A 24,674-nucleotide genomic window follows, 5' to 3' on the forward strand; every position below is an offset into this window, starting at 1 on the left:
AGTCTTGAATTGTGGTAGCTAAATAATTATCTGTGTATATTATAATTAAGGCATTTATATTGTAATTTGAATACGGATCTAGTTGTATTTATCAACATCAACAACCTATAAGGGGCCACTGCTGACCAAAAAAAGCCTGTTCTCGCACGGAGAAGGTTTTGAGCATTAATCATCACGCTTACTCAATGCGGATTTGAAACTTATAATCAGAAATTATTTCTAATCCCAGGTTTTCTCACGATGTTTTCCTTCACCGTTAGTCAGTGGAGTCTAAGTACATATAATTCGGAAGTGACATTGGTACTTTACTGTTCATAGGTTTTGAATTGAACCCGCTCCCTCATACATAAGAAGCGAGCGTCTTAAACCTCCGGGCAACCACGACACCTTTTATCATTTTCATAAATTATACTCCCGTTGTAAGATAGAAAATAGAAATGACACTCAAGAATAATTTTCTAAAAAATATATTTTCTCAATAATATAATTCTATCATACATTATAATTATATTAAGTTAATATATTAGTAACAGAGCTCGTACTCGTACATAACTTGCATATTATAACAAAACACGAATCAACTAGACCATACAAATATGTTCTGTTCTCTGACAATTTGAGTAGAAAAATAAATATTTCAATTGTGGCAACACAACGAATTTATTTCATGTTAACAGTTATACTTTGACTTACTTATGTTGCATAGTATTATTAATTTTCATTTAAATAACAAGTATCAAAATTGTGCTAACTATTGCTTTATTTATTAGTGATATGAAAGCAATATCTCACATGGGACTTATAACAGAAATGGTGAAAAGTGGGTGTACATTGTAGTGGCATTACGTGGCATAAGGTGCACCTCTGCCTACCTGTACAGGGATAAAAGGCGTAACGATACGTATGTGAAAGCAATATCAAATTGTTAGCTGTCGTCTATAGCAGGCAAGTTAAATAGAAAATTAGATAACACTATGCAAAACTTGTTAAAAATGCATACAAAACATCACATTACGCCTATAGCTCTCAAAGGGTACAGACGTAAAGATAAATATAATTTGCCATTTATACTAACTTCTTATCATATGTAGCCTAGAACCAAATGCCTCACATATATTGCATACAGATGTACACACAAATAAATAAACCTGATTGACATCTCACATAACGTGCCACCTCATGAAATTGCCCCAAACTCGACCAGTTTCAAGCCACACTGGGACTCACATTCATGAGCTGTGTGCGTCGTGAACGAGTTAACTAGTCAAACTTTTTGCATAAGTCAAAGATTTTGAACCTTATTGCAAGAAGTTAAGGTTGATATTTTGAGAGATTAGGATAACTTCATGTGCTGGTCTATACAATATCGGTTGTTGTATAAGATTAATGTTTTTAATATTTTTCTAATAAATATATTAAATTGTATAATAAGGAGGCCACGGGAGTAAGTGGAGTACAGTCATTACGATACGATTACATTGATATCGTTATACGAGGGAATAATTTTAAACTCTAACATAATAAGCATTAGAGTCGTGTTTGGTGAACTCCGTGTTTAAGTATCGTCAATAGACGTTTGAACATTGTGTAGTTGGAATACGCTGACCAGCCACTTGATTTACACCCCTTATATTGAGGACATATATGAACAAAGGTAACGGCAAGTCTCAATAATGTATGTCGGTAGGTTTGAATAATAGACACACAAGAAATTAACTTTCAAAATTGTCTTTTTATTACAGGAATAATTTTACCTTCGACTTAGGGGCGTACAAAGTACAAATTCAAATATAAACAGCTCTATAACCTCTTAATGATGACGTATAGACCTCCCACTAGGTGGACCGACGACATCGTCAGAGTGGCAGGGAGCCAGTGGATGCAGGTGGCGACTTGTCGTTCTACGTGGAGGACCAAGGGGGAGGCCTTTGTTCAGCAGTGGACGTCTCTCGGCTGATGATGATGATGATGTTGTATAAGGGATGTAAATGAGCTAAGTCAGTGTATGAGTGGTATAAAGTGGTGAGTGGGTTCACCGCGCGTAGACCTGCAGCTGCGTGGCGAGCTGGAACAACATCTTGAGGCCGGGCAGGAAGCTGGCCACGGCGGCGAAGTCCGGCCCCGTGGCCAGCGACGTGGCCACGCCCAGCGCCGAGCTGTGCTCCCCGGCCTGCGCGTACGCAGCGCACGACTGCAGCGACATGCACGCGCTCTCCGACAACTGGGGGCCGTCAAACTAGTTACTTATAAAGCTATGGAGTTTGGTTAAATGCACACTGGGTTGACTTAACACTAGGGTTGATTCCACTACTACTAAGAATCATCAGAAAACCGGGAGGTTGTAAAAATATGATATAGTTTAATGGCAAAAAAACTTCTTTTATAACTGTGTTTTAAAGAAATATATGTTTATATAATTACGCTAGATGAGCTTACCTTGTACTCACGCAGCATGTCATAAAGAGTCTCTAGTCTTCTTTGGACGTCTTCTAATTTCCTTTTCATTTGCTACAAATAATCAAAATATAATTATTATTGCTCAATATAGAAACAAGGTGAACGAATTCAAAAAAGAAGAAAGCATTATTTTTCATAATTGATTGTCTGTCGAACAAAAAAGCTGTACCTTTTGTACAAGTTAGCTTTATGTTAAACGAAAACGAAACGAGAACGCGTTCGGCGCTCTGATTGGTTGGTTACTTCGCGCCGGCCAATCAGAGCACCGATTGCGCTCTCGTTTCATTTTCGTTCTTCGTAAAGCTAACTCGTACTAAGAGTACTGATGACCTTTACAAACTAACTGACTTTACTCTGTCGTATACTATAGAAAGATGTTATGTACTGTAAAAATATGTAATTTTGTATGAGATCTCACAAAAAACCGACGTGAAACATCGCTTGCGTTGTTTTTCGTTGTGTGAGTGAGGTTACCGGTTAACAACCCTTAAATTCCCAACTCCCAAAAAGCCGGTAACGCACTTGTAAAGCCTTTGGTGTTTCAAGTGTCTATGGGCGGCGGCGATTGCTTACCATCAGGTAATACGTCTGCTCGATTACCGGCGTGTTTCATAAAAAAGATTATATGATTGTATGTATAGTTTACGTACAGGGTTCGTGGCCCGGTTGGTGCACTCGTTCCGGATGGCATCGAACACGGTCTGCAGCGACGCGTACTGCTCGGGCAGCGGGGGCTTCTGCACCGGCAGCGCGGGCTCCGCCGGGACCGGGCTCTCCGGCTGCAATACCAGAACGATGATTATATATTTGTTTACCCTAAACCATCTCTTAACTAAGACTTACTTATATATGCAATGCTGCTCATAAGTATGTGCTCCTAGCGTGTCTTGAAACTAATAGAGTTACCTCGTCAAACGATTAAGCGATTAAACAATAAATTGATAAAAATATTTTCCCACTCACATTATAAATTTATTGTTTTTGCTCAAAAATGCTGAAGAAAAAATAGCTATTTTACTGCATTAGAATACAAACCTTTTGCGGATAAGCAGGCGTCATATTCTGGGCCTGGTAATCAGGGTAGGAGTTGCCGTACTGTTGTCCGTACTGGTTGGGCTGTGCATATTGTCCGCCCTGTGCATACTGTCCCGCCTGTGCAAACTGTCCGGCCTGTGCATACTGTCCCGGGTACTGGGCGGGGGTCGCCAGTGGCACATGTTGCGGGGGCTCCACCCCAAACAGTGGGTGCGTGATCGGTGCCTGTGCTGTTACTTCTTGCTTCGGCTATAAAATAAAACAGTATTGTAAGAATTTCTGGTTTGTTTTAATATTTGAAAATGAAATTTTACAGTGTCTCGTTAACGCTTTATCTGTTACATTACTCAGTACTTTTGATCTCTATAATGATAGCCATATAAGAAGATATTTCTGCTTGTTAATGGCAGTATATTCTATTGTTCATTACAAACTAGAACACAATTAAATACATACGTAAGGCTGTGTTTAACTGTGTTAAGTAAACTTAGGATTTGTATTTGTTTAGTATTTCACAGTAACATTATAAACCACGTTTATTAATGAAGTACTAACCAACATCCATCGGTAAATTCGTACTATAGTAAATCTAAAGTACTTAATTGTAATTAACTAGAAAAACGCTATAAACAAACTCAAAACGACATTCCGCAAAGAACACGCTATGCACACCAAACTCAAATATTTCAGCTATATCATGAAAGATAGACAATCACACATAAGTACTACACATACTATGCATTTTGGTGAATATTCCAATCCAGTATTTAAATCAGCCTTTAAAACTGATTCGCAATACAGTATCACTGTTAATAATCTGTGGTATTCGGCCGAGACACAGAGAAAAGAAAGTCAAAGTCAAAATTATTTATTTTAATTAGACTGGGAAAGCACTTTTGAACGTCAAAGCAAATATTACAATATAAAGAAAACAAAATGTCTGTCGGTCGGTCAGTCTTCTAGTGAAGCTATTTGCTCGTTCCAGTCCTCTAGAGAGAGAAAAAACATTACATCTCTCGATCTGTTTGATCATTCAAATAACCACAAAATGATAACCTCTTTACACTACGCATTCTTGATTCACACAAAAACACTGCGTGGATAATTTAAAAGTACCTAAATATACTTTTCTTAAACACACTAGGGAGGTTAATAACAAGGGAAAACATAAAATGATCGCAACACTAATGTCTAAGAACTCTAACTGCCGTAATCAAAGACATTTAATGAATACTTAAACTATTCCTTAGTAACGACTTAGTTTCAAAATCAATTGCTAAGGACTGGGTTAAGTATGGTGGTAAATGTTATATACAAAGATGTTTCACCGTCTTGTCATCATTTCGATTTATGGCGAAATGTCTGTGAGATGGCACACACAGGTAAAATTCTCACGAAAAACACGTCAAAACTTGCATTGGAAGCCAATTAGGAGTTTAAAACCAGGGTAGTATGGGTGAGCTTACTAAATTACTATGCAAGGTTAGTGTGGGACGGCGGGGTACGGTTGAAGAGGATGGGTAAGGCTTGGGTAAGATTGGGTAAGGTTGAGTAAGATTGGGGTAAGGTTGAGTAAGATTGGGTAAGGTTGAGTAAGATTGGGGTAAGGTTGAGTAAGATTGGGGTAAGATTAGGTAAGGCTGAGTAAGATTGGGTTAAGGTTGAGTAAGATTGGGTAAGGTTGAGTAAGATTGGGGTAAGATTAGGTAAGGTTGAGTAAGATTGGGTAAGGTTGAGTAAGATTGGGGTAAGATTGGGTAAGGTTGAGTAAGATTGGGTAAGGTTGAGTAAGATTGGGGTAAGATTGGGTAAGGTTGAGTAAGATTGGGTAAGGTTGAGTAAGATTGGGGTAAGGTTGAGTAAGATTGGGGTAAGGTTGAGTAAGATTGGGGTAAGATTGGGTAAGGTTGAGTAAGATTGGGTAAGGTTGAGTAAGTATGGATAAGGTTGTATAAGGGTGGGTAAGGATGGGTAAGAGCCGGGTATGACTGGGTATGGTGGAGTAAGGAGTGTTGCGGCCAGGTACAGACTACCTCAGCGTCCCGGCGGTGTCGGATGGCGTGGTCCCAGCGCCGCGTGCCGGCGTGTAGGGCCGACATGTCGCACGACTCTACGTTCCCCCAGCCCTACTCCACAATATACTTAGTTCTTTAACTACTTAATAACTCTATAGTGTGTTTACAACAACTACAAGTATAAGGCGTCGACTGTCGTATAGTTCTATGCTTGCGAGATTGTATTTTTTATTTCAGAATTAAAAAAACACTATGATACCTCTTAGTCTCTTATAAAGTGGGCTCGTAATGAAGAACTATTCGGTTTGGTCGCGATTTTACATTTCATTGAAGTAAATAATTCTAAGTAAATACATTTGATCGGAAATGTTATAAAAACGTAACATACCTTAGGTTTGGAAGACAGCATGGGTGGATCGTTCCAACCTGGGGGAACAGGTTTCGAAGGAACTACGGGGGCTGCAGGTTCTGGGGCTTGCACCGGGTTGAAGTACGTGCCATTGACTGCCGGTGCCCCGCCCATTTGTCCAGGAGCCCCGCCCATTTGTCCCGGAGCCCCGCCCATCTGGTTCATGGGCCCCGGTGAGTTGTATGAAGGAACGCTAGTAGCTCCATACTGGTCGGGTAAAGGACTATTGAATCCCCCGTAAGGTTGTGACGTCACGGGGTTGTTGAAACTGTATTGATTGTATAGAGGAGCAGATTGTACTGAAGGGTCCACCTTGTACTTGGAGCGGGCACTGATACCTGGAAGGAATACAAATTACATTTAGTACTTATTCAAATAATCTGATTTTAATGTTTTACAAAATGTTAATCGTAATCATTATTGAACAGACATACCACCTTGCGGTCCGACACTGCCGGGGCGTGGCGGCTGCGCCTGCGGCGGGGGCGGGGCTTGCGGCTGGAGCAGCGCGGGGGGCGGGGCCACCGCCTGCTGGGGCGGGACCGCCGGTTGCAGGGGCGGGGCCATGGGCTGCAGGGCCGGGCCCGGCGCGGGGGGCGCGTAGGGCCCGCGCTGGGACATGGCTGGCGCCGCCACGGACGACTGGCCCCATTGCTGCTCGTATGCACCTAATTGTAACATAAATAAACTCGTGAGAAACTAAATCATAGAGAATCGCTAAACTAACATGATTAATATATTTTAACAAATATATGTTTACGGTCAGTTACCTGCGGGTGCATACGCAGACTCGGAGTGTGTGGGGCGGCGGGGGTGGGCCGCACTGTGGACGCGGCCCGGCTGGGGCTGGGGTTGCTGAAACATATTGCATTCATTATAAATAACCAGGAAGGCACTTTTGAACGTCAAACATTCGAGCGGAAACATGGTAATTCTCTGCAATAGTTTATATTGTGGCGACACATTGACAAGTAACAAGTGACAGATGTCGAACATAGACTATCGACGAGCAAATCAACGGATGACGTCACAAATATCCTGCATCGCACATATGAAATTTACATGCGAAATAACACGGATAGAAAATCCCAACGAACAACAGGTGGGCAGAAAGCCCGCCAGGCGTGATCACCTCACCTGGTCGGAGGATCCTCTTTTTCTTAGGAAACGTTACTCGCTATTCCCTTATGTATAAACCATAAGTATAAGTGTGTGTACTAACATGGCTGGCCCTCCTCTGCGGCACGAGTCCGAGTGCGTGCATGAGTCGGTCCCTGAGCTCCGTGTGTTGGATGCCCTCCAGCGTGTTCAGTGCGCTCTGCAGGCAGCCCTGGGACGCCAGCCGGGACGCGTACTCGTTCAGTACTGTTTCCAAAGTGCCACCCGCCTGGAAACATAAAAGATTGCATTTGAGGACATGTCAATAATGGGGGCTATTGTATCGTTCACTAGATGGCATTAGTGTGAACCTAAATGTCGTTCGTCCAATAGAAAATTAGCTAGTGTCCAAACCATTCGACATTGAATGTTTAACAGCTACAGTGATTGGACAAGAAACATTAACCATTTGATGATAAAAAAGCCTTCATCGAGTAGTGAGTCCAAGTGGCAAGTAAGTAGTACGCACCGGTACGGGTCGTCCGCGGGCCCGTGCGGCGCGGCGCGCCAGCAACGCGAGCTGCGCGCGCGCCGCCAGCGCCTGCACGGTGGCGGCGGGCGCTGCGCAGGCGCGGGCCAGCAGCGCGTCGGCGCTCATGGCGCACAGGTAGCACGTGCTGCACGCCTCCGCCATGGCCGCGCCGCCCTCCTTCGACAACCTGTCGCCCAGCAACTCTGCAACACCGACATTACTACTGGCTTAGCCGCTTTTTGGACGAGGAAAATCCTCGAATATCAAGTGACTTCAATGTGAGTGTCAGACTCTTACTGACCGAGTACCACTCCGTTCCTATTCCTTCTTCAAGCAATTATATATTAGGCCATTGGCAATCCTTGCCGGTAGTCTAATATATTGTTCTAACCATAGACTTAGCAGAAAGCAGATGTTTTTCATAATCTCGTAATTTAATACTCTAAGGTTCAAATTCTTATAATTGCCTCAATGCTGAGAGACCCAGCAAGGTCAATAAAAACTCTTATAAATTAAATATTCGTTGTTACAAAATTGGAAGCTCAACGGACACATTATGAAGAAGATAGCAAGTAGAAAAAAAAAGAGAAAGCAGATAAATAATATGTAATGTGTTTTTCTCGTCTCTCATATAACATCAGACAAAAATAATTGTATTTAGAGAAGCTTTAATAACAAGAATCAGTAAATATTGTTCTCCAACTGACCGCAGTAATGGCTGGCCGACTCCTGGTCGCAGTGCGTGAGTATGGCGGCGAGGGTCTCCCTCCAGCTGGCGGGGGCGGCACTAGCGACCAGCGCCCCCCATCCCCCCTGCAGCAGGCTGCCCGCCACCAGCGACACGGGGGACCCCGCCGTCGAGTTCAGGTGGTACTTCTGCACCTTGTGGAGGAGCTCAGGGCTACCTGTAAACAAAAACAAAAGTATTAAAATAACCTAGTACAGATAAAAGAGCAAATAATCTATACTAATATTATAAAGCTGAAGAGTTTGTTTGTTTGATTGTTTGTTTGTTTGTTTGAACGCGCTAATCTCAGGAACTACGGGTCCGATTTGAATAATTATTTTTGTGTTGGATAGCGCATTTATCGAGGAAGGTTATAGGCTATAAATCATTACGCTACGATCAATAGGAACCGAGCAGAGCGGGTGAAACCGCACGGAAGCAGCTAGTAAAGATATATGACTCTCGCTCTCGCTCCTCCTAAGATATTGAGAATTATAATTGAGAAAATTAATTGAAATACAACCTTAACTACTATAGCATACAAATGAAAACGGCATTTCAATGAAGCTAGACAACGCATCGCGCGCCTCCATCTGAAACCGATCTTTGGCATGCCGTTTTCATCTGTATGCCATAGTAATTAAGGTTTATTTTAAATTGATTTATTCTCAATATCTCCGCCACGCCTCTGTCGGTGTGTGCTAAGCCTCTAGGAACGTTATATATTGTATCCGATCAATGGAGTTTCTCATTCGTAAAACTTGTGGAACAAGCTCTTTTACTTTTCTCAGATTTACGGTTAGAGAATAAGGATATGACACAGAAATATACAAACAAAACTTAAGAAATAAACTATCTATACTAATATTATAAAGCTGTAGAGTTTGTTTGTTTGAACGCGCTAATCTCAGGAACTACGGGTCCGATTTGAATAATTCTTTTTGTGTTGGATAGCGCATTTATCGAAGAAAGCTATAGGCTATTAACCATCACGCTACGATCAATAGGACGCGAGCAGAGCGGGTGAAACGCGCGGAAGTAGCTATAACAAATATAATTAAAGATATTACAAAATCTCACCCAATGAAGCGATGATCAACGCGTCGGCGATCCTCTTGGCATCGAGACAGAGTTCCACCGCCTCCTCCAAGTTGCCGACCACCAGGGCGCGGCAGATCAGACTCGTCGAATCTACACACAGGATAAATACAAATCTAATATGAATTTACAAAATGGTTGTGAAAATGGGCAGTGGGACAAAGAAAAGCATCTATTTTGTAATATCTATACTAATCTATACTAATATTATAAAGCTGAAGAGTTTGTTTGTTTGTTTGTTTCAACGCGCTAATCTCCGGAACTACTGGTCAGAATTAAATAATTCTTTTTGTGTTGGATAGTGCATTTATCGAGGAAGGCTATAGGCTATAAAACATCACGCTATGACCAATAGGAGCCGAGCAGAGCGGGTGAAACCGCGCGGAAGTAGCTATTAGTAATATTCCGCTATTGCAAATCGACTTTTGGAAACAAAACATATTGTATGATATTAAGATCACTAGACTTATTTCTACAAAATCTTTTTTTTTTTTATAATTCTACATGGGAGATCGACTAGTTTTAGTGGCACATAATCATAAGAGTAGGTATAAGTAGTAGGTGATTTGGCCGATTGTATCTTTCCAAAAATCGATACGCAATATTTATAGCCGGTATTGTAAGGATCGTAATAGTAGTAAGTAGTTTCGCGTTATGAATTTTCCATGTATAGAATGGTACTCACTGACGGGCAGACTGACACACTATTATTTATTTCTCTATTGGAATAAATGATTTGACTTTGACTCAAGAAGTATTTCTATTTACCTTCTCCGTTAGGAATGACCACGTTGGACACTGTTGGTGGCGGCGTGATGTCCAGGTTTGCCAACTTCCTCTCAATCAGTGTGTGAGCGTCCTGCAAACATAATTCTACTTTTACAAATACACGTACTTGATTAATTTTACCATTTTTACATTTAATCTCACCTATCAATACATTTAGTCTGCACGCCATAAAAATACAGTTACGAAAAATTTTAATGTTTACCAAGTGAATATGGGATTAGAATGCGTTAATTAAAGATTGCGCAACAGTTTGCGCAAGTTTGTGACAGTTTGCGCCAGTATGTGAATTGTGAGAGTTTGCGCAAATATGTGACAGATTGCGCAAGTTTGTGACAGGTTGCGCAAGTATGTGACAGTTTGCGCAAATATGTGACAGTTTGCGCAAGTATGAGACAGTCTGCGCAACTTTAAAAAGCCTATAAATTAGTTGTAGACGTAGTTTTTTGGTGTATTGTGCTGTACTTACTGAGAGATCAGTGCTGGTATCAGTGGACAACTCCGCCTCGGTCTCCGTGGACTCGCCCTAGCCGCGTTAAGTAGACAGTAGCATATTATAGCACATACTGAGTGAGCACAGATCAACAGGTTATTTACATTAGTTAGGTTAACTTTTTCACCATCAGAATAACATTAAATTACGTGAAAATGTTGGTCTGTCAACATAGATTAATTTAGTTATTTGGCACGGGGATAGGGAATAAAATATGGGTTGTTTTACTTTATTAGAATCTGCTCTCCCTTACTAAAATACATGTACAGAGAAAAAGTTAACCAGTAAGAGAATACAAAAGAAAAATGCCGTGTTAAGTAGAATACACGTCAGTTAATGGTAAAGAGTTGAGATTAGCTTCATAAATACTGTATAATATTGTAAGCACAAGGAAACAGGCTGGTTATACGGCATGCCATACAAAAAGCTATATAAACACTTATACTCACTCTACTCAAAGCAGCTAGGTCGGGCTGTCCATCGCCCGTCGGTACATTGGGACTCTTGAACTTTGAAGATATTTCGTCTTGTTTGAAGCCTGGACGTTGACAAAAAAAAAATATTTTTTTATTGTATCAGTCGGTAAACAATCGCCGCCGCCCATGGACACGTGAAACACCAGAGGCGTTACAAGTCCGTTGCCGGCCTTTTGGGGGTTAGGAATTTAAAGGTTGTTGGGGAATCGGGGACTGGGAAAATTGGGAAGCGGGGTCATTGGGCCTCCTATAACTGCTATAACTACTAAATATTGTACACGCCCAGATACATGTGAGCTATGAGAGATAAAGTTTGAGAGTTTAGTCTTTTATAACCCATAGAGAATTTTCTTCCTTCAGAACATAAGACATTAAATTTTGTCAGCGACAGTGATTGAATACAGAATCTCGGGGCATATTAACGCTCTTGAGTTCTCGAGACTCTTTGGTTTAAGTTTTAATCCAATTGGACTTAACTGGAAGTCTTGCATACCATAATGTTCTATATAAAATCGTCCTGTTTGCATGACATTCATAAACACAGCTTACCGAGTAAATTGAGCACTTCAGTCCGGAAGGTGGGCATGAAGTTGGCGCGCAGGAAGAACCACGTGTAGCGCTCCGTCTGGTCCGTGGCCGCGTCCCCTTTCTGGCGACAGTACCTGCAGGACCACACTATATACTTCACAGGTGATCTTTATTCCCATGGCATAAGGTTGAAATAGGGATGATGACGGGGTATGAAAGTTAAAAATCTATTTAGTCCGTAAGTTAGGTAATGAAAATATATTATACACGTATTTTTTTATTTTGTTATATATACTTAGATAATCAAAGTTTAGGAGTGGGAGCGAATACGTCATTTCTGCGTATAATGACGTCACGATATTTCAAATCATTATAATTATCGTCGTAAGTATTTATTTCAAACAATCTACAAAATGGACATTATAATAAAAAATAGTCATCTATCCTATACAATCAAAATCTTTTTATTTTTCTATGACTTATGTTAAATCCGAAAAGAAAACTCTTTACTACATTTTAACTTTAATTAAATAGTGACTGTATACTCACTCAGCGAGTCTCTCAGTGGCTCCGGGGTCGTTACTGAGAGTGGCCTCCAGTACCGCGTCCAACTCTGATGCCTTCTCTACAATCTCTGGTTCACTTACAACCTATGTACAACAGTTGTTAGGTTATAAATTGTGACATAAGGACTGATTTTCTCTAATTACCTTAAGTGTGTATTAATAAACTTAGTAGATTCAGTTTAGTACGAAGAGTTACATAATTTTATTGTTTTAAATTAAAATTAGGTTAAAATTTGTTGCAGTTGTTTACCTGACTTATGTAGACAAGTTTCTGTGGCCCGGCCTCTTGTGGACATTTTTCGAATGTGACCAATTTACCACCAAACTGAAAGAAAATAGGAACATGTTACAAATTATAGTTATTTCTTCAAGAAGTGTATAATAGAGATGATGACAGAGTTTGAAAATTAAACGTCTATTTAGTTCGTCATTTGGATGACAAAATATTTGTCGGGAAACCGGCGTAAGACAACGCTTGTGTTGTGTTTTGCCGTAAGAGTGAAGACCTCTTTCTCCTCAATCTCTAAAATACTGGCAATGCATTTATTTCTTCGGTGTTGCGTTGCGTGATTGCTTAGAATTCAGATGACCTGTCTGTTTGTTTGCCAGCCATTAAAAAAAGCTGTTGGCTTAATAGTAATCAGGAATTATTATTATTGAAGTATATTTACCGAGAACCTGGCGGCCCGCGGGCGCCGCAGCCAGGCGGGCGGCGCGGACGGCTGCGCGGGCTGCGCGGGGGGCGGCGCGGCGGCGCGGGCCACGGCCGGCAGCGCGCTGAACGAGTCCAGCCCGCCGAACGACTCCATTATGTTGCTCGCGTTGTGGCTCGACTACACACAACGACAAATGTGGAAAAACACGCTTTGCTTCATGTCTTTATCATCAAAAGAAACATTTATTTCACACGCTAAAAACCAAGAGACAAGTACAGAATAATAGAATAGCTAATGAGCGCAAACTCAATGTTTTTGATAATAGGCAACTCAAAGTTCCATCAACCACCTTCCAATGGGGTATACCACTTTTTTGCTCACAAGATAAAACTAACGTGAACCTCTCATCTTTTCATCCAATAGGACTATAGTTATAGGATTTATAGTTTTACAGCATTAGTCATAAAATTTTTGGTAACTACAGTAATTGGACCAACATTGCTAAATTAGTAACATTTGGAGTTTAACTGGCTACCGTTAAACTCCCTAAAATAGGGTAGCCCCCATTTTGTCATCAGACCATTTTGATAGTATAATAATATCGTCATGTAATCTAGAAATAACTGCCAAGTTTGATGATGATACAACAATTAGAAGTCGATGCAATTCAGTCTCTTAAATTTTATTACAAACAAAGAAAGAAATGCCATACTCACAATCTCAGGCCTGGAGCCGCCTAGTAGCGAGTGCACGGCGACCTGCTGGTCGAAGGACGCAGTGACCAGCAGTCCAGGGTCGCGGGGACACCACGCCACGTCGAACACCCACTGCTGCTGGTGGCTTATCTCCGTCAGCAGCTCACCGCCCTGCAGGCAAGTAATGAGGGGAAAATATTCAATAAAATGCTATAACAGTTATACTTCATGCTCGAAATATATTATGATTATTAGCCCCGGTACAGCTTGAAACTTTACGAACATCCTCAAATAAAATATCAAATATCATCAGGTGAGATAGCGGTCAAGCGTGAACCTATACATAATAAAAAAAAATCAAAATGTAAACTGCTAATATGGTAAATCATATTTAGTATGTCCTACAACAATCTAATTGAGGTCGCAGGGAGCAGCTGAGGTAGCTTCGAAACGGCCGAACTGAAAGTCCTTGGGAAGCCCAATCACTATGTTCAGCAATGGACGTCTTACGGCGCATTCTAATAACCTACCGATCTTACCAGACATTTTGACACAATGGCTTATGTCTTAAGACTGATATGATAGGCTGATTTGATAATGACGAAAAATCTATTCAGTATAAACTCTTTACTCACAGGTTTAGTATTGTTGGGGTTCCAGCAGAGTACCCTGCCGTCCTTCCCGGCGGACAGCAGCAGGTCAGGGTCCTGCTTGCTCCAGGAGACAGACATCACGCCCTTGTGGTGCCCCTCCAGCGTCACCAGCGGGGACGCGGCCAGCCTGGTACAATACACTTTAATTGGTCTCTTCTGTACGACAAACGACTTTTTTTATATTAAATGGGCCGACGTTTGACCGCTATCTCGCCTGATGGTAAGTGATGATGCGGCCTACGATGGAGCACGTCTGCCCATAAGCAACCTATTCACTCGGGCTTTGAAGACACCCAGGTTATACCCATCAGGCGAGATAGCGATATAGACTTTATAACTACCTATATATGTAGTTACTAATTTGTTTTATGTGTATCTTTTAATCAGTCTACTGCAATGTTGTAAGGCTAAGCAACCGTCTGCTATGCAACATGTCGCGGGTTTAATTCCCAATACTTGATGCAAACATCCACACATAATTTTTTCTAGTCTGGATGTGATCATCGACAGCCATTAAAACCCACCTTTGCCCACTACTGAGCAAAGGCTTCTTCTCACATAGAGAAGGATTGAGCATTAATCACCACGCTTGTTCAAGGCGGATTGGCGATTTGCATATAATATAAAACTGAGCATGATTTCTCACAATTGAGTAAGTAGATGTATATCCCACATGTATCCACAGATAGTCAAAGAGCTACTCAATTTATTTGGGTGTGATCTGTATGTGAAATTGTACTTTTGTAAACGAGATAGGAGAAAGTGTAAGAGTGAATATTAAAAGAAAATAAAGAGCATATCTCACCTCAAATCCCAGAGCTGTACGACGGGGACCTGGTCGTCCTCGGACGCGATGCACAACTGTGTCGCCACGTTCGGGTGCCACGCTAGGGACCGCCATCTCGTGCGGGACTGGGAGTCGCTGGAATAAGGACATTATTTTATTTAATAGTACTAGTAGACGGGTACTAATTAACTGATATCATTCAAAATAATAGTAATCTGAATAAATTTTATAAACATACAAAATGTGTTTGATATAACAAAAGAGAGTATTCTGTGTACTAGGCAATTGGAACAATTTCAGATATTTAGTCAACTCCTATGATTAATAATTATGTAACCTTTTGGTATACACCTACTGATTATTAAACACTCAAAAATGTTTGCAACTGGCCTCACCTTAATTTCATAATAGGTTCGTTCTTCCTCAAATCCCAGACGACGCATCTCGTAGCGAATGTGGACCCAAGAATGTGTTGTACCTGTCAATACGATTTGTTTTTAATCATTACGATATAGTTAATGTTAAAGTTGGCTTCCAGGTTCGAAGTTTTCAATCACATGAATAAATTACATAGATATTTGAGTCAAAAAGATGGACAAATGGGATAGTTTGTCCTGATTAACTAATTCAGTTTTAATAGGGAAATGGGGTAGAGTTTGTCCTGATTAACCTAAGTCCAAGTCAAAGTACAATAAAGAGAGTGCCGAGTAAGTTAGCATACAACAACTGTTTGTTATCAATATGCAATCACTTACAATCAATTTACAGCTGTGAGCTGTGTAATCTGCAGTTGACGGCCAATTTAGTTTGAATGGCGTAAGTTCATGCCCCACAATGTAACGCATTGTGAAATGATTCAAGTCTGTGGGTATTGTGCGATATTTGCAGAGGGTTTAGTAAGAGTTTGGTTTACGTTTAACGAGATCGGAACAAGAGCCTGCCTTACTGTATTTACATTCGCCGGCTCTAATGAAGCAACCAATCAGAGCGCCACGCCGAACGCAGTCTCATTTCGATCTCGTTAAATGTCTCGTACTAAGCGCTTAGAACTCGTAGGTAGCTAGAGTATTTATTTAATCACTTCACCCAAGTTTGTTTGCAACAACTGTAAACAAGAATGTTTTTCTACAGTATAGTACATCAAACACTGAAGTGTGCCGCAACTCAGAGACATGGATAACTGTCTTGAAAATCGTAATTAAATAGATCAGAATATCATTAAAGGGGAAGAAAACAAATAGGTTCCACTTCACTCTTTGTTGTTAATGTAGGAAACATAATAACTTAAATCTTTAACGGCCCAAAAAGACTGCACAACCCAGAAAGGCTCAGTTGCCAACACCACGGTTTGACTAAAAATTCTCACCTGTTGATTCCACGCCAAGCCTTGTACATGGTCGTAGGGCTGGTTCCTGTTGCCGGGCGCCATTGGCTGGCTCGTGTTGTTCAGGTCCCATATGAAGATCTCGCTCTCCGACGCTCCGGACGCAAGCAAGTTCTTCTGGTAGGGGTTTATGTCTAACGCGGATACATGACCTGGTGACAAAATAATAACATAATGTGATCAAATGAATTTATTAGAATAGAATAGAATAGTAATTTATTTCTTAGTATATGTTATACATCGAGATCTTAATATAATATTAATTATTTGTACATAATTTTCAAATTTGTTTGTGTTATACACGGCGAAAAAGCAAATGTAAAGATCTCTGGCTCAATTTCACTGCACGGTCGGCTCGGTGGCTGTGAAACTCGCTACCGTGCAAAGTGTAGCGGGTTCTATTCACACACGGAGGTCTTTGTGTGATCTAGTTACAAATTGTTGTTTCGGGTCTGGATGTCACTTGTATGTTTGTAAACGCACCCACGAAACAAGAGAAACTCCTATTTTGGGGCATTTAAAAAAAAACCTACTACTAGTTTAGAAACTTGTAAATTCTGAAGAATAGCGTGCATTCTGCAACTTTATATTTGTCAAAAAAAAAAACGAAAGTACACAACAATATTATAGAGGTTTATTAGGTACTAGCTTTTGCCCGCGACTTCGTTCGCGTGGAATAGTGACTTCCGGCAAATTTTTGGTTTTAACCACATAGTTCCCGATCTCGCGGGATCTCTTCAAAAATGAGATGTGGAAGATATTCCAGGGAACTCTTCAAAAATCAACATAATGAGCTCTGCGTTTGAATTTAATAGATGTATACTCACTTAGGGCTACTTAAACTAACTTAAAACTAAAGAAAGCTACGAATTACGAATTTATAACAATTAAAAAAGAAACTATATTACAACCTATCCTCTATGCTATAATAACCAAGCTTAAACTAAATAATTTAAAAGAAACGACTTAAATCTAATCTAATTAAAAAAAAAAATAGACTTACAATTTTATTAAAAAAACTAACTACACTAATAATCGATATCAAACTAAACCTACGTTAAATAGTTTAACCAAAAAACCAGGAAAACCCAACAAATAAACTTATTAATTGACAAATACAACGAAACCAATTTAGAATATACGAAACAGCAGGACCACTACAGACAAATAATCATACGACTGATAATACACTTTTTCTACGATAGTACCGAAGCGCTCGGCCGATACCCAACCAAATGAATGTAACGAAACCATAGCGCGATCTATTTCGATCCCAACGCCATCTATCGAGGATAAAGACAACTTGGATTATTTATTTATACTCCGTTCGGGCATTTTCTTTGTACTAAAAGTTTAATTATATTGATATTATTTTTTTCAAACCTTTTTACTATTTATTTACTTTTTTTCGATGAATTAAAACAATAACATGAACCGAAGTCGTGTAACGATCGACATAGAATTATCTATACTCCGTTAGAGCATTTTCTTTGTACTAAATGTTTTATTATATTGATATTATTTTTTTCATACCTTTTTACTATTTATTTACTTTTTTTCGATAAATTAAAACAATAACATGAACCGAAGTCGTGTAACGATCGACATAGAATTATTTATAAATAATTTATTTCTTATTTTTATTTTTTGATTTTTGAAATAAAAATATATCTATGTCCTTTCTAAGGTTCTAAACTATATCTGTACCAAATTTCAACCAAATCCGTCAAATAGTTGCGGAGATTAATGGTATAAGCATAGAATGTTCGACGTGATTCTTTAATTTGACATAACTTTTTTATTTATGAACCGATTGACATGAAACAAACACTAAATGTAAATTTAAGCATCCCACAATATATTCGTGAAAACCGCATCCAACTCGGATCAGCCGTTTCTGAGATTAGCGCGCACAGACGAACAGACAAACAGACAAACAGACAAACAGACAAAAAAAAAGTTAATTACATTTTTGGGTTCGACATCGACATAACAATAACCCCTGCTATTTTTTTTATTTTTATTTTCAATGTACAGACAGCACTTTTCTACGATTTTATTATATGTATAGATGTTAAAATTACAAGCAACTCCAATCTCCAGCATAATTTTACCGCGAGAAAAAAGGCGTGATATAAAGTGTACACATAAAAGAGATGCCTGTAATGTCCATCATAATTATACTGTTAGATAACCACATCCATTGTGACGTGACGTCACCCAAGCTCCACTGGACAGTTGCTGGGACTACAGATAATGCGTTATCACAAAGTTTATAACCGCTATACAATACAGAAGCTCACAGATAACGTCTCTACTAAGTTTTACAGCATCAAAAGTAAATATGCTAATATCATCTCTACAGCTAACGAAACAGAGACACTTTTTGTTAAATTTAATGACTGAAAACGAAAAAAGGTGAAATTACTAATAGCAACTCTATTACGAACGAAATGAAGTCGGTTTTAGCTCTGTCTGAATTTATTGATGTATGCTTGATTGGTGTAGTTATGAAAGTAATTGGATAAAGAATGCCTTGAGTCAAAACTATCGCCGCTTAGATTAGGTGGTGACTGTTTGGTTTGGTTACACTAACATGGCCGTTATATTTGTCCTAATTAAGCTTTGATATGTAATGGTGCAGCAAGTGATATCTTTCGGGTGTTCAATTGTGTATAAATAAGTTTCACGTAATATGCACTTTGTATTTTTATATTTACATCAACTATGTAATCTCCAGAACCACTGCTGTCTGCACTTAGTTAGCACAGAGGCCCTACCTGTGCTCGCGGGACTACTTCCAGTCGATCTTGAGGTGCAGCGACGTGCTGCCATGTACTATAATGCGAGACCTAACTTTTCCGCAAACTTTCTAGCACAACGTGATCGAAGCAAAATTGATAGATTGCTCAAGCCTTTAACGGACGTCTGGGATGAACTTCTGACTGAGTGGCAGTGTAGATGGGAATCTTCTACCAAGGGCCGCCACCTCTATCAATTCTTTCCATCCGTGCATGAGCGTCTGGAGAGGACATGGTTGGAGGTGGATCACTGTGTTGCCCAATTTCTTACTGGCCATGGCAACTTTAAAAGCAAATTGTTCTCATTTAAACTCGTTGATTCACCATGGTGCCAATGTTCGACAGCGGAGTTGCAACATGAGCAATCCGCCCATCACATACTCTGGGAGTGTGGTCTCTGGCAATCTGAGCGTGACACTATGTTGGATAATTTAATTGTTTCATCAGGTGTAGTTTATTACACGGACCTTGTGGAGTCTCGAGCAAATTTCCGTGCGTTTAGGCGTTTTTGCCATACCTATTATTGGAAGCAAGTATAACAGCTCACGCATAGGACCCATTTAGTATTAGCATTTAATATTTTAGTTTTAAGTAAAATTTCCGTGGTGCTTGGCGACTGGGCTTCTCCCAGTTGTGCAGTCTCTTTTGTGCCTTAAGGCTTAAATCATCCTGTCTCCTGCATTAAATTCACCGAGGGAAGTGGAAACTATCGTTTTCTTTTCTTCTCCTCTAATAACATCTTCTGATTTGTTTCGTTGCGGGATCCAAGACAGTCATTCATTTCCCTGGGACGCGCCGGACTTCAGTGTTCCGGTGTTTTCATGTTTGTATCTACTGTAGATCCTGGCTTACAGGAGTTGCAGCGGTATGGGAGGTTGTGGCGGGCTTGTCCCATTTAAAGAATGCTGTCTGCACTGTGTGCTGATAATGCTTCATCACATCACGCTATGACCAATAGGAACCCAAGCAGTGGGTGATAAACTCCAGTCTCCGACTCCATGACTCCGGCGTTTTACACCTAAACCACTGTACCGATTTGAAAAAATCTTTTTGTGTTGGATAGTCAATTTATCGAGGAAGGTTATAGGCTATAAAATATCACGGTACGACCAATAGCAGCCGAGTAGAGCGGATGAAACCATACGGAAGTATCTAGTTATAGTTATATTTACAAGCACAAATATTTTGATACTATAATTATTATCTCTGGTGGTGTAAAGTTAAATAGGTACCTAACTAACTATTTACAAGTTCTCATAGAATTTGTTCTTGTAGTATTATTTTTGATGCCTTATTGTTAACAACGAGATAACTATGAAATTGTCATTTTTGCATTTATTTTGACACTGATTACATAAACTTATTGGACATTCGGTCGGTTGTTGACCCATTTCACACATTGATAAGGATTCAAATTAATGTATTGGTTGTTGTGATAACATACAGACATAACCACTATCTTGTAATACTTTAACTTTTCAAATCATATCTATATAGTACACTAATTTAGGCTTAAGCATAGTTCAAAATGCTTATATAGCAGTCATGTTTTGATTTAACTAAGTATCCTATTTTTGTACACCATATTATTACTTATTTGTGGCTGATTTGTGGTTGATATGATGATCTTGAGGATAGAGTAAAGATGTTAGGTACTAATGAGAATACTAATAACGCAAATGCACCGAATACCGTCCGGTGATCGGCGCGGCGAACAAAATCCTCCAAAAGATAAACAAAATATTCAAGATCATATAATAAAAAATGCTTTTCCGAAAGTATATTAACTATGAATGAGAAATATGTTCATTATTTTGCCCTTTAACGACTATTTTGTACCTATATTTCGATTTAAACTCTTACGCTTGGAAAAATACTAAAGTCCCCGTATACCGACCGACTGCCGACAGATGTCCGTTATACCGACTCCTCAGGAACCTAATTCCGACCGACCCAAACGCACATTGTAAAATCCACTCTATATCTTAGCAGTAGAGTAGAAATTCGTAAAACAACAATCTTTCTAAAACTATTCACGCATTGTTTTTGGATTCGATACTGAAATTACGATTATGAATTTTAAAATTTAACAAAACATTACGTTTTTTAATACTCGGAGATGTAAGCAGAGAACATACAATGTGACGCCTACTTTTCAACCTACCGTGTAGGTAGTTACTTATTTTTTAATTAAGTTTCCTAGTACTTCAGCATAAGATTTACCAACACCATGTCGATCTTAATTTATTATGCCTAATAAAAAAATTGTTCGTATTGGTTAAATGCGAATGGTCTTTAAGTACCTATAGGTAGATACCTATTGTTAAGATACGTAATTAGGTAAATTCGTGACTAAACTTTTGTATGTATCTACCTATACATTACATACTATGTATCGTACATATGGTAGGTACTTATTTTATTTACTTTACTACTTGTAGGTTGTAGGTACAATAAACCTCCGTAGTTATTTTCGGAACATTATGTGTCGTAGGTATTACGTACAAGTACCATACCTATTACTAACGTTTTTGTCGTTCATCCCGATGACTCACCGATGATGTGCTTATCATGTAATTTAAAAAAAACACCAAAACCTATATTCCCTTAGTTAGTCGGAACAAGGGACAGGGAAACAAATCGTATCCAGACTACGACCAAACCTGTATTTGTATAATAAAACGTCTTAACTGAAATTTATACCATTTTTTTAGTTACTTTCTACTCTACTATTACTTATTAAGTTGTAACAATATCGTATTCATGAAATTCTTCGAAATAAACATAAAATATAAAGGTTTACTTCTAGCAAGTCTTTGTGAAGGAATCGTAAATATATCGGAAATATGTCAATTTGAAACGTAAATTACAAAGAATCCATTATAGTTAGCATAGGTCGGATACCGGTCTAATATCTAAGGATAGCTTTAAGAATAAGAAACTAATCACAAAACACTCCTAAAATAACCCACGTTACAGAAAATTAGTGTCATTCATAAACCTTAAAATTCCGTTTACCGACCAATTTGGTCGGTATTCGGTACGTCGTAATTTTGTAGGGCTCATTATTCCGTCCAACATTAATTTATCGATAAATCTATAAAAACATGGAATTTCTGTATGCATATTGAAATTATAAGGACTCAATGAACCAATAAATCACATAAAGTAAATACATTCTTAGTTTGCCCGAGTGATCATCGTCAAAATCGAGATCTTTTATTTCACTGATTTATGTTTTTTTCGCATGAAAATTTACGCAAACTGCACCTTTTTTATATTTCGCAGGACAGTCGGAATGTGCGTTAACCCCACAAACCCAAGTTTTGACTGAAGGTGAATGAGAATTAATGTATTGAATAAGGCGTATTTCAAGACTTTCGCGCGATAAATACACAAATTAGCGTAAATAAACTAAAATGGTCGGATAGAGGAGGCCGGTCGGTAACCGGTACCTTTGCGTTACTAGAATTATATTTGAACAAAAACAGTTAAATCCAATTTGAATCTTACAAGATTATAATAAGGGTTATAATGGACTTACCATTGTGTTTAGTGCTGCTACCAAGGAGTGCATCGGAGGCATTTTGAAGTAGTTTCTCAGCACTGTAGAACTGTAGGAGTCCTCCATCGCAACCTCCAACTAATACACCAGCTCCAGACCATACTATCTTTTGGAATCTAAAACAAATAGAATAATTACTGTAACTAGGCTATGATATTCTCACACAGGCTGATAGTAGAATAATATAATAAAAAATAAACATTTATACAGCATCCAGCATAATGCATAATTGATAGATAAGAGTGCAAGTTTCTAGCTATGCTAGACAGTGAAAGAGGTAAGTTGCATACAATTTAAAACAAACTTTCACCTTGCATTTTACTAAACACTAATAAAATAAAATACATAAATATAAATACCTAAGTGGTTGCACAAACTGTAGGTTATTTGGTGCATTATTTAGCTTAGCGGATTCAATTTTATAACCTAATAAATTATTTTATTTTAGTTTTGAATGGTAAACTTATTGGGTAAAGTATGTATTTATATGCAAGTGAAGAAATAAGTGCACTTTTTTAGAGAGCTATATCATCTCGTCTTCTACAAACCTATTTTGTACAATATAATTATTTATAACAGTAATTGCTTGTTGTGAAACAGGTCCATAGTAATCAACAATACATTATAAAAATGTCTAAAGCAATTAATGTCAACTGTGTATTTACATTGCCTACTGGTTAATGGACAGCTGTTTGTCTAAAAGTATTCATGTATAAGAAACTATATTTACATTTTACAGAGTAAATAAAGATTACAATACATGTACTAAGGTTACTGCAATATTATTAGAGAATGTCATAACTGTTGAGCATTATATGGACCTTATTTGTTTTGTAAACGGTCATAGCATCTTTTAGCATTTACTTATTGAATATTCTAATAAGAAACTAGAGATTCTTTTAAAGCCAGACATGTAAGAATAATGGAAGTGAAATATTCTTATGAGTATAAGTTTTTTTTAGTATCCATTTTGAATGAACAAACAGAAAACCAATGCTTCACCTCTTCCTTCTACCTATTTTCATAGTTTTATCAAAGTTACTGGGCATCATACATAAGCAGGTGTACTGTGTAACATAAATATACCTAATTCACATATGTTTAACATAATTAAAGCAAGGTGAACTTCTACCAAATGAGTGTGGATTACTAATCCCTTAATCCTACTTATATCATTTGAGTTTACTCACTTGTGCTCTGTCTGCAAACTGGATTTAAGCTCTAAATCAAGTCCAGGGTCTTCTAAGTTTAAGGAATAGAGCTCTAAGTAGGAACTTGAGCTGAACGAAGAGTCGACCTGCTGCGCTGCGGAGCCGGCCGCGATCGTCACCGGGTAGTGGTCAGCCGGCGACCAGCACACGTTCACCGTCCTCTTCAGCTCCTTCACTTTCATCTTCACAACACTGGCTCACTATAATAAACACAAACTAACACTTAAACCACCGAAAAACTGTTTTATTTACCAAATTATGTCACAGAATTGGAACGCTTCCCATTGCAAATTGAGACTTGAGACAACTTTATGCACTGAAGTCTATCATAGGATAATGTGTAAAATGTATTTTTCGAGAGAATATAACTGTGTTTCAATTAAAAAATCATATATTTACCATAAAAACACCAACTTGGCACTTCCAACGTGGCTGACGTAAATATTCTTGATTTTATTTGACAGCTGAGGAAATCAAGTGACATGACAGTTCGTTCGGAAACTAACAAAAAGGACACGTCATTTCTTTAAAATAATGCTCATCTCTTTTTCAACGTTGCTTTCTTTCGACATTCTTGGCTTACCATTTACAAATTATTATTGAAAATGTGGTATAGATTACGTGATCGTGACGAAGAAAAAGTCTGTAAAGATTTTATACAATTCCAAAGAAAAATGCGCAAATGCGAAATATCAACGCGCA

The 24,674-nt window shown here is 38.9% G+C and overlaps 1 protein-coding gene across 3 annotated transcripts; it reads right to left on the reverse strand.

Annotated features, from left to right (window-relative positions):
• Positions 1-451: 451 nt before the first annotated feature.
• On the reverse strand, positions 452-24,531 carry LOC118271775 (protein transport protein Sec31A). 3 transcript variants are annotated; one of them, XM_035587979.2, is made up of 26 exons: positions 24,372-24,531; positions 23,952-24,172; positions 22,741-22,877; positions 16,378-16,547; positions 15,407-15,489; positions 15,030-15,146; positions 14,207-14,351; positions 13,593-13,742; positions 12,892-13,053; positions 12,471-12,545; positions 12,204-12,304; positions 11,676-11,788; positions 11,100-11,188; positions 10,627-10,683; positions 10,140-10,230; positions 9,354-9,464; positions 8,254-8,451; positions 7,544-7,749; positions 7,139-7,303; positions 6,687-6,771; positions 6,354-6,584; positions 5,896-6,254; positions 3,493-3,741; positions 3,108-3,236; positions 2,437-2,508; positions 452-2,221 (listed from the first exon to the last, which is right to left on the reverse strand). In XM_035587979.2, the coding sequence occupies exons 2-26, from the start codon at positions 24,152-24,154 to the stop codon at positions 2,033-2,035; spliced, it is 3,687 nt and encodes a 1,228-aa protein (XP_035443872.2). In that variant the 5' UTR covers positions 24,155-24,172; positions 24,372-24,531; the 3' UTR covers positions 452-2,032. The 3 variants fall into 3 exon arrangements, with proteins under 3 accessions (XP_035443872.2, XP_035443870.2, XP_035443874.2); XM_035587977.2 differs by having other exon boundaries at positions 6,351-6,584; XM_035587981.2 differs by lacking the exon at positions 10,627-10,683 and having other exon boundaries at positions 6,351-6,584.
• Between the last annotated feature and the right edge of the window lie 143 nt (positions 24,532-24,674).

This window comes from Spodoptera frugiperda, chromosome 5 (assembly GCF_023101765.2).
Source record: "Spodoptera frugiperda isolate SF20-4 chromosome 5, AGI-APGP_CSIRO_Sfru_2.0, whole genome shotgun sequence".
In the NCBI taxonomy this organism is placed as follows: Eukaryota; Metazoa; Arthropoda; class Insecta; order Lepidoptera; family Noctuidae; genus Spodoptera; species Spodoptera frugiperda.

Bases quoted from the DNA above. Each gene is read 5' to 3' on its own strand.
- LOC118271775 (XM_035587977.2), bottom strand. From the start codon at position 24,154: ATGAAAGTGAAGGAGCTGAAGAGGACGGTGAACGTGTGCTGGTCGCCG. The intron at 12,546-12,891 runs GTAAATATACTT...ATTTTCTTTCAG, and splicing joins CGCGGGCCGCCAGGTTCTCG to TTTGGTGGTAAATTGGTCAC. The intron at 10,231-10,626 runs GTAAGTACAGCA...TTATGTTTGCAG, and splicing joins ATACCAGCACTGATCTCTCA to GACGCTCACACACTGATTGA.